Source organism: Genypterus blacodes, unplaced genomic scaffold (assembly GCF_046128005.1).
Source record: "Genypterus blacodes isolate CSIRO-AG114 ecotype Tasmania unplaced genomic scaffold, CSIRO-AGI_Gbla_v1 ptg000033l_1, whole genome shotgun sequence".
NCBI classification, from domain to species: Eukaryota; Metazoa; Chordata; class Actinopteri; order Ophidiiformes; family Ophidiidae; genus Genypterus; species Genypterus blacodes.
The window spans coordinates 1251359-1262510 of NW_027466846.1; the positions used below are offsets into that span (position 1 = coordinate 1251359).

The following is an 11152-nucleotide window of genomic DNA, read 5'->3' on the forward strand; positions in this document are numbered from 1 at the left end:
TCTATTGATTTTACCAGAGGCTGCAACGCACATAGCTGCTTTCTGACAAGAGGACACGCTCACAACAGTCATGTCTGCATGTTTATGCTGCAGTCTGAACAAAATAAATCTCAAAATTCTCAAAAATGTCTTTCGGAATTTTTGTTTTTGTTTACTTTTGAAAAAGATCTCTCTAATTTGATTTTAAGGGAAAAAAGGTCTATATAGAAGTGATTGAACATATCTCAATACATTTCAGACAGAGTCCTGTTTTTTTAGTTTTCGTTTCAGATTTTAAGGCTTTTCTGAAATAAAAAGTACAAAACATTACAACCTTAGTAGAAAGAAAATTACTTAAGCTGAAACAACAAAGTCACTGAATATAAGGTTTAAGTAGATTCATGGACATACATGCAAATTAGGATTATTGGCTGATTGGAACCAAATGAAGATGAAGTAGTAGAGACCACATGATATTTATTAATAATCACAATGGAAACCGACTGTATGATGCATTTACTGTACGACAACAATACAACAGATACAAAAGCCATTTAATGATTGTCACATTAAATCCTGAGACAAACCATCATATTGTATACATATGTGTTTTAATAATTATATATATATATATATATTTACTGTATATGATCATGACATCTGCTTTTTCTGAAACTGTTCTCTGCACATTTTGGGAACTTATTCACTTCCTGGTTTAATCAAACTATGTTCAGACAACAGTAGAAAATGCCTACCAGCATAAATAGCATAAATAGTCACAAACTATCTTCATAATTTACAAAATTACACTTTTAGAGAGTCAAGATGTACTTATAATCAGCCTTAGAGCTGTCACCTCAGTCACAATGGAGGATGTAAAATAAGTCAAACCCAGTCATCATATTTCTACTACAGAATGAATTATTAATATTTGCAGAATTTGGAAACTGTTCTCACTCTCTCTCACACACACACACACACACACACACACACACACACACACACACACACACACACACACACACACACACACACACACACACACACACACACACACACACACACACACACACACACACACACACACACACACACACACACACACACACACACACACACACACACCCCTCATGATAGGGCAGTTTCATGTTGTATGGTTGAGGTAATGATGGTCTCGCAAAGAAAACTTTGGTAGATTTGTGTTTTGAATAAACTGCTTTCATTTCAGCAATAAACTTTAGATTTCATTACAAATACTGGGAGACCTGCTGTTAAAACCAAATATATCCATATACACCTCGCCACAATGTATCTGGAATACTTATATAATAATATATTGTTTCAAACTTTATTTCTTTCAATTAAAAGCAAACTAGGAGTTTTAAAGTACAATAGATAAGTGCTCAATATGGACTTTCGAGTGATGCTTTCATTATTTGAGTGATAAATCAAATAATAAGTTAAATCAAGCCAACCTAAAACAGCTCCACTTTATATTGTCTGATCTGCTTTCCCTCCACTGCGATGGCAGTGGGTGAAATGCACATATATGCGTGTGTCAATGTGTGTGTGTGTGTGTGTGTGCGAGAAAATCAGATGGATTGACGAGGAAAGGAGTGTGGATTTAGGGATTTATGAGTCCCTAAATCTGTGTGAAGCTCTGCAGTTGGCTACTATAGCTCTGTCCCTTCTCTGGGGTAAATCAGGCTGTTGACACTGAAGCTGTTGTAGAAGTGACCGTTGAACTGTCCGGTCTGTCCGCTGCCAAATGTGTTGTAGTACACTCCACGGTTGAAATGCAGGCCCTCGCTGTGCTCCGACACCCCCGTGTCCTGCCCGCTGTGGTTGGGGTGGTAGGGGCTCAGGGCCGTAATGTTCCTATTTGACAGTTCGTTCACCAGTCCCAAGGACCCCTGTCGGCTCGGGGGCCCTGAGCTGAGCGCGGACATGCTGCTGTAAAAGTTATTGAAACAAGGAGCGGCTGAGGCCAGTCCGGCTGGCGAGGACGAGGACGAGCTTTTGTGGTTCTCGTTGATGGCGTCCAACTCGGGGGAGGATGGTCCCAGGAGTAAAGGACTGTCAGAGGACTTGAGTGAGGACGTCCCTGCTGGTCTGCCATCTTCAACCTTTGTGGCCCCTGCTGCTGCCACTGCCGCTGCTCCTGTGCTGCTAGAATCTGACCGCCGTTTCCTTTTCCTGCGGAAATTTCCGTTGTCAAACATCTTTTCACAATTTGGGTCCAACGTCCAGTAGTTTCCTTTACCTGTTACCAAAGAGAAAAGATTCATAAGCGTAAACATACAACTTTAAATATGCCAAAGTTATAGCACTTGTAACTGATAACAGGTTTGGAGGGTCAAAATATTATTTAATATTTCTTTGTCAAAAGTATTTAAATAAATACTGCAACCTAATTTTGCTTAAATTTTGTATGTTTTAAAATTTGATTGTACGAATATTTTGGGAAACCAACCTGCCACACGGAATTATCCCACATCATCAAGTGACCATGTACAAACGTTCATTCTAAATATATATTGTGTATATTTCTGCTTTTTCTGTCTGTTTCCTGTGATCTATTTGACGATGTACTGTAGGGCAGGAATCTTATTTTTGAGAACAAACTCATAAATACCACCTTTCGTCAGTTGAGGTTGTCATTGTAGTCTAGACTGAAGTACAGGTTAGGATTGTAAACTGCATTCCAGTCCTGTTCCGGTATGATACAAACTATTGGCATGTTATTTTATGTGTAATTTTAAGTCACCATACTCCAGTAACAGTCCTACAGCAAAGTCATGGCGTTTTTTGTTTTTTTAACAAAGATTTCCTTTTGTAGTTTTATTTATTTAACCAATAGCTCTTAAGTGGTATTTTACTTATTTATTTAATTTGTGCTTATCCCTCTGAAATAAATGACAGGATTGCACATGCCCTCAGGTATTAGCTGTGGGTGTTTAGACACTATTATTTGGGGTGTTGACTGACTGTAGCAGCTGAGAAGTAGAACTATACTTTAACTATTTAAATAGAAATAAATGGGCACAGATGTATAAGAAACAAATAAAACAAACAAACAAACAAAGTGGCGTTTTGTATGACAGTATCATATTTGAAATGTCTGTTTGGTCACAGATCATCTGACACTGATGGCTGAAGTAAACTTTCATGTTCAAAATGGTGCGTTCACGGTACCTGGATCGTCCTCGTCCCTCGGCACTTTTTTGAAGCAGTCGTTCAGAGACAAGTTGTGCCGGATCGAGTTCTGCCAGCCGGCTTTGCTCTTCTTATAAAAAGGGAAATTGTCAGCGACGTACTGGTAAATCTGACTAAGGGTCAGCTTCTTCTCGTGCGCGTTCTGGATTGCCATGGCGATGAGCGCAGAGTAGGAGTAAGGCGGACGGACCAGCTTCAGCAGCTCCTCCTGGCTGGCGATGGACAGCCAGCCCAGGTCGGGCCCACCGAAACCAGGTGAGTTGGTAATGAACTGCCGCTGTGAGCCGTAGGAGGGCGGGATGAAGGACGCCGGGTTGTTTCCGTGCAGGTAGGACGCGGAGGAGTTGACGCCCGGCCCGTTGAGCCACAGGTACGGGTTCGGAGACGATGTGTAATCCCCGAGGCCGTAGCCGGCGGGTCTCTGCGCTCCCTGGAGACTTTGCTGGTGATACATGCTGCTGAAGTTGTCGCAGTAGACAGCGGCCATATCCGGGGCCTCCTGGGCGCCTTTTGAAGGAAGAGAACCGACGTTTGGGGAAGTGTGCTGCTCCTGCTGCTGCTGCTGCTGCTGGTGTTGGTGGTGCTGGTGGTGATGGGACTGAGGATCGATGGAGTTCATCACTCCCCGCGGGAAATCCCAAATGGAGATGCTGAAGCGGATCAGGTGGCCTCTCCGGTGACTCTGGCAGCAGCAACAAGTGTCAGGCTGGATGGAGGAGTTTGGGGAGTTTTAATAGTATGAAAGGCATGACAGGGGACTCATTCAGGATCCGGATCGTTTCCAACAGCCAATAAACACACACAGGGAGGAACAGGAGGTGTGGTCATGTTACACCTCCTTCTGCACAGGAGGTCAGTGGAGCCGACTGAGTGAGGGGACACGTGGACCCCCCACTGGGTTTGAGTGACACACAGGGGGATCTGTTTGTGGAGTTGATTTAGTTGTTTGATTGTTGTTGTTGTTGTTGTTCGCCCTCTCTATAACAACAACAGCAAGGACAACAACCTCAATAATAATAACAATAATAATAATAATAATAATAATAATAATAATAATAATAGTAATACATTATTGATTCTGGGAAGTTCTTCATTTTTTATTGGATTCCTGAAATTAAGATGAAAGATCAACATTACTCAAAAAATAGAGAAAACAAACAAACAACACCCAATATTAAATTTGCATTTATGCTGCACCTGAACTCTAAGTGTAATCTTTATTCTTAAATCTTAAAATCTTAATCTTAAAAAAGACTTTCCCCTCGGGGATCAATAAAAAGGGTTGTTTCTGTCTCTTAAATTCATGTGTTTGTGGTGTTGTAACTCCTGCACATATTATCTGAGCTTCAATTTAATTCTAAATAAAAAGAACTTAACTGACACAAGTTCCATATGTTGTTTTTTTTGTGTTTGCTTCCCCAGCTCAGCTGAAGGCTTTCTTTAGATAAAACATGCTAATATAATAATACAATTATTTATCACTGTCTTCTTTACCTTTTTTACAATACTTTAAGTGTTTCCATGAGACTGAACTGTGGGAAATCACAGGGGAGTCGTTAAGGGATTAGGAGCCCAGATACAGGAGGGGAACCACACACACACACACACACACACACACACACACACACACACACATACACACACACACACACACACACACACACACTTTCCTCTCATGCTCACACCATCATTATTTCACCCATGAGAATTGTCTATGTCAAGTACATCTAAACATGATAATCTTTGCACTAGAGGTGAATCTTTTGAATCTCCACTGAACTGCAATTTCCCTCAGAATAATAAAGTCTTATCATATAATATCTTATCTTATCTTATCTTGTCAGCAGGTCATATCAAGGAAGAGTTGATTAAATTCGGAAACAGATGTGGATCACATTCCAGATGCAGGAAGATTGCGAGTGCAGTTGTTGTCAATTCAAGCATCTGTAACCAACAGCTGCAATTTGACTCACCAGCTTTCTTCACTTTTGTTCAAAGTCATTAAGGAAGAAACATTTTGCTTTAGTCCACACATCTCAACACCATTAAAACGTTGGCATATGTTGTATAAGTTGTTAGCTTGATTACCATAAACGCTGCATGGAGCATGGAACTGATCATCAACTTCAGGAAGTCTACTAACCATCACACCCCCATCCACATAAATGACACCGAGGTGGAGCTTCTTGACCATCTAAATCCACGTGAAGACACTCACAGAGGACACTCAACTCATCCTAAAAGGCCTTGACATCCTCACGAGGATTCTGACCTAGTCCAGCCAGCAGGACACTTACAACCAATACAGCCTGTAGAGGGGACTCAGCTACTCTGAGGACCCTTCACACACCTCCACCACGCACTGTTGTCCCTCCTCCCATTGGCCAAGAGAGTCAGTGGTCTCTCCTCCAGTCCAATCAAAACCCATCAATTTACATAGCACTGTCAAAATAAAGCTATCATATTAAAAAGGTAAAGGGGACATCCAAGACGTCACAGACAAGCCCAAATAATAAACTGAAATAGAGAGTGTGTGATTAAAGACAGAATGCATAATATTTTGCCAACATATACAAAACTACATGATAGATTTATCAACCTATACAATAATAATCATTTTTGACTGCCTGTATGTAATCCTAATTAAAAGCGGTTAGTGTTGTGTTGATTCTTTGTAACACTGTTTTCAGAGAGAGACGATGTGCTTCACTTTTATTTAATTTAATTTTTATTTATTTTATTTCAATAAAGAAATCTGAAATCACCATCTCAGTTTGCATGAATTGATCATTTTGTTTTGGAGACAGTTTAGACTCATGATGTCTGAGCTGAGCTTCTATTCTCATCCTAATGAGTCTATATCACTGAAATGGTTTTGATTATTGTGTTTTCATGCAGCAGCCTTTGTATCATGTCATGTTTGTAAAATGCCATAATTTCACTTTATTTCCAGTCTGATTGATTTGGTCTGAGATTGCCTCTGAGTTTGCACAAACAACCCATTTCTGGACAAAGTTTTTGCTCTTCTGATCTGTTTTATGATGGCATGATTATCTCATGCACATTGTAATAAATTGTATGGAAATGACTGAAGTTGTGGTAACAGATTTTACCCGTCAGTGCTTCAGCATGACATTATTTGATGCTGTGCATAAACTGTAATGTCAATATCTGCAAATCAAAGCCAGACAGTATTTTTATTTTATAAATATGTTTTAACTTGACAGTAAACTGGAATAAATGTGTACGTTTATATATAAGTTTATAAATGTTTTCTGATTTTAATCTCAAACACAAAATCCCTTGAAAATGTAAAAAAAACAACAATCTCTTTAGTCCTGTAAATTAAATTAGGTCAGACTTACACATTTTTTGTATAAAGCTGATGATAGTGTGTGTAAAACAAATCACTCGTGGGACCACACTGCCACCTTGAGCTTTCTTATTTCCTGTTACTAACCGAGTGAGACAGCCTCTCTGAGTGTGCTGAACATCACCGTGTCGTGTATAATATTCACCACTAGGTCGCGCCAGCTCACCGTGTAGTGTGAAGCGGCGATTGACAACGCAGTTTACAAACTTTGCCACTAGGTGGAGCTCAGCACTTCTCTACAGCTGAGCTCAATGGTGCCAGCCAGCAGCCACGACCACCTAGGACTCGACAACTGCGTCAGATTGAGAGGCTTCAAACTTCAAATACCCCTAAACAGTTTGTTGTGATCCAGAGATTTACAGAAACTACATTTAAATCTGTTTATCCTGCTTGTAAGACAAAAGATGAGAGAAGACAGTCAATATTTCGTTCCTAGCTCTTCATTTTTGTTCCCATAGAGAGGAACTTTCCAATAAAGCGGAGTGAGAGCCCATCTGAGTCCTGCTGTGATTATTTTGGTTGGTATTGACACATTATCTGCCAACACTTCCCTCTATTTTTCAGCATGTGATAGACTGAGGTTTCCCCTAATGCAGCTTTTCCACTGACATCCAGGCCGCAGGGTAATCGCCCCCGCAGCACCAGGAGTCGCTCTGTCTGACTGTAATTCTATAATATCGGGGTTGGCTATGACAATAATCCCCGGGCTCATCATACACCGCCAACACTGTTTCTTCAACTCAGATATATATATACTGTATATGTGAATCTTGAGATTGTGGGTATGGGACAAAAGCTCTTTGACGTGGATGTTTCCATCTGCAGGCTAACACAGCTTTCTGTGGGGACAACTTGACTTAAATCACATATAAAACACACAGGATCAAAAACAGAAAACGTGAATATGAGTCATGGCTTATTGTGTCAATCTGTCATTTTAAATTCTTTCAACTTCATACATATACTATATAAGAAATCCTTATCTCTAGAACATTCATGAAACAATCTGCCCTGCTGTAACTGGACTGACCTAAAGGCTTAGTTTTTGTTTGGTTCTTCACCTCTGTAGCTTGTTTACTTCATTTACTGGCCAATCCACCAAATATAAAGCCGAGACACGAGTGTTTATGCCAGTTTGTGCCATACTACAGCAGATCGATAAAAGCAGTGGACTTATCAGCTGTGGGCACTTAGAGACTCATTTGATCCTCAATCTTCACTCCTCAGGTTACCCAGAAATCAATCCGGTGTGGCATCTTTAAAGGATGTTCCAATGCTCCTATTTCTTTCCTATTTATGAGGATGGAGGAGACAGGAGGGCTTCCTTGAGGAGAAGTGAGCGAGGAAACACGAGATGATCCTACACGGAAGCCTAAAAAGACTCAAGTGAGAGTAACATAAAACAGTTGAGAGCCTTTGAACACACCTACAGTCCAGAATGTCGTGCTATCACTCAGTGTGCACAGTAATGCTGCAGCAAACAAGAGTGGATCTATATATTTGCATTGCAAATGTTTCAATATGCTTAATTGATTTGAAGCTAAACAGACAGAAAGACTTGTTAGATAACTTTTGTTTCGTAGCTTTTTGGTTATTTGGACAATCAGAACCAAAATCCTTGTCTTGTTAGAAAACAAAAGGAAACGCTATTAAATATTGAGCATCTACCAATAGAAGGTGGATCATTGGCTGCTCTTATTGTGCCCAGAGTGACTAACTTCCTGGCATCACGCCTCAAACAGGCTGTCAGATATATTTCTGTTTGTGTTTGTGTTCACGTGACAACAGATCAGATGAAAAAGAGCTGGTGGATGTCTTAAAAGCTTAATGGGATGTTTGTGTCAGAGCGTGGCAGGAGTCGGGATGTGATGGAGGAAAGAGGTGCAAGACTGTGTGAAGCTGCGGCTCGGCTCTGCCTGCTGCTCTCTTTGTACAGCACGCACACACAAACGCACACGCACACAAACACACCTGTTCGCTAGTGAGAAATCTGCAAAGAGGAGCAGATGAGCACACGATGAACAGCAGTGTGATGACATTACGCAATTAGCTGCTTTCATCTGGCGTCCCGTTTCATGGCAGGATAGGAACTTGTTGGTTTGAGGGAAGTAACAAAGTGAAAGTACTGTCTGTGACCCTTTGAAGTCAGAAAATCAAGGAAATTATTAAAATCTTTGAAGAAAATTTCCTAGGAAAATATTTCAAACGTTCTACATAACAAAAAAATTGTAGAAGGAATTGTTTTGGCATATCGATCTTTAAAGCTTGTTTTTGATCGATTTTTCGACTTTTACAATTTGAAAGAGTCAAGTAGAAATTCAATATGAAAAAGTAAGGCAAGTAATTTTCATTAAAATGATATTATTGAGGTATTTATACATTTTTATTTCACTTTGTTTCATTATTTCATGTTGTGTGTTTGTTCCGCTGTTCATTGTTTGTATGTTGACCATTTTTTTGTTTTGTTGATTTTAAAAACCTTTTCATATGTTTTTATAGTGCATATTTTTAACAAACTTTTTTTGCATTCACCAGGTTTATTCTCTCATCTGTTTATTTCATGTGATACCTTGAACTTCCATGTTTCATACTAACACTTTCATAATGAGAAACCCATTCCTCAGTCATATTGTGTGTTCCTTCAGCGATGATGAATACAGTCGAGGAAGAATACAAAGAAAGGAAGATGAGAGCTTGTGGAGAATTCACTTGAAGTGTGACAACATCTTTCCATTGGTCGAGGCTGAAAATTCACAACAGTTCAATTGAATACCTTTAATTAATTGTTTAAATAGAGAAATTACCAGAAATAAAACAATTTTGGAGTCCTGCCCCCTCAACTCTTAGAAGATGGATTTATAATAGTCAACAGTGCAAATTTCCAGGTCTAAGTTAAAGGTTGAACTCTTTACACAAACTTTACTTCCATGATAAATGAATGCTTGGAGTGATGAAATTCCAATGAAATAAACATGACTCAAACGTTTCATGTCTGTCTAAAAACGTGTCCTTTAGTTGGTGACGTTCTGACAACCCCGGCTCGTATCAAGCCGGATGTGTGTGTGATCTGTGAGTCCGTGTCCTTCAAATGTCCCTGGAAAAAAACAATGCACACGACAATTAGAGCCCAAGTAAGAAACAGGGATTGGAGCAAATGTTTCCATACGTACTATATTCATTGTCCAGCTAAAATTGTGCGTAAGTATATTGTGAGTATATTTTGGGATGCAGTGGACTTTTTTTTTAATGACAAACGAGATTTGAATGTAAATTAAACGTTGATTAATACTAATTAATAATCTAAAACTCAAACACCCTGAGGGACTGAAACATCCATAATGAAGAAACAATGAATGATGACTGGGGTAATGATATTCCTGCCTCAGAATGGCTGTAGTGTATTTGATCAATAAAAGCCTCATATACACATAAATAAGCAGGTAAACTGGATTAGCAGTGTTGGTTAGAGGGCGGTTGAGCTGCAAATTTATGGATGCAAAGACCCATTTATTCTTGTTTTTCGGAGACAGTCGGGACCATTCAGCAGACGCACAATCTATGCCATTTACCTTGGGTCTATTTCTGTGACACATTCACGCCCACGCGTCAGGCTCAGTGAATCTACCTGTGTTTGGCTGACCTGGATAATTTACACAGGAAGCCTTTAGAAATAAACATTTGCCCTCATTATATGTTTCAGGCTCGGGGGCACACACTTACACACACAGATACGCCGCGAAACGACAGATAAGCACAGATAGACCTTTACACATACATGAACACCGTCCCTCTCACGGCGACGCACACACACACACATAGAAGTCATTCATAGCAGGCGGTAAGTGGGGCAGTAATAACATTAGGCTGCTTTTGGGAGGCTGGCCACAGCTCTGTGGGCACAGAGGGTACAGGAGATGTTATTGCTCTATATGTTTATAACGCTGCCATGGAAAAATAAGACACTTGGCCACAGGCATTTCCTCAGTTCCTCTCTCCTCCGTCACCTCTCCGAGACTGTGTGGGAGGGAGGCAGTGTGCATTCAGATGAGGATTGAGCACATGTCACACTTCATCATTTTCAGAATCAGGCATCCTCATTTTTTCTCATTTTCTCTGTCGCATATACTTGAGCACGAAAACCCCATTTCGCCACCCGGCTCTTATTTCCTTACATGTATTGTCTTCAGTGCTGCAGCTCTGACCCCAGCGCTCATATTGTTTACTTCAAACTTTGATGAAGATTCTTGTTGAAGTCTTTGGAATGGAGACCACTTTGTGTAGTTATTGACCTTTGCACCTTCCTCTACTTTGTGAATGTAATGGAACTTGGACAATTGTTTCTTTTTTATCTTCTGCATAACTGAATTTAGGTTTCAGCTGCTGGAAATTTAAAAAATGCAAATGTGAAGCTAACTTTTTAAGCCTGTCTCGTCTGTTATAAAAAGAACATTTGAAGGATCCACAAATATTCTGTCTATTCTGTGTCTGTTGTGGCTTTTGTCCCTGCAATCCATATTACTGGCAACCTGTTATGAAGATGACTTGATGATGCCAGAGAGGGGGTGTGTGGAAGGTGAAGGTTGT

At 40.1% G+C, this 11152-nt stretch overlaps 1 protein-coding gene across 1 annotated transcript; it reads right to left on the reverse strand.

The window, feature by feature from the left end:
* Positions 1-1652: 1652 nt before the first annotated feature.
* foxi2 (forkhead box I2) lies at positions 1653-3814 on the reverse strand. The gene is made up of 2 exons (XM_076146751.1): positions 3175-3814; positions 1653-2242 (listed from the first exon to the last, which is right to left on the reverse strand). The coding sequence occupies exons 1-2, from the start codon at positions 3812-3814 to the stop codon at positions 1653-1655; spliced, it is 1230 nt and encodes a 409-aa protein (XP_076002866.1).
* Between the last annotated feature and the right edge of the window lie 7338 nt (positions 3815-11152).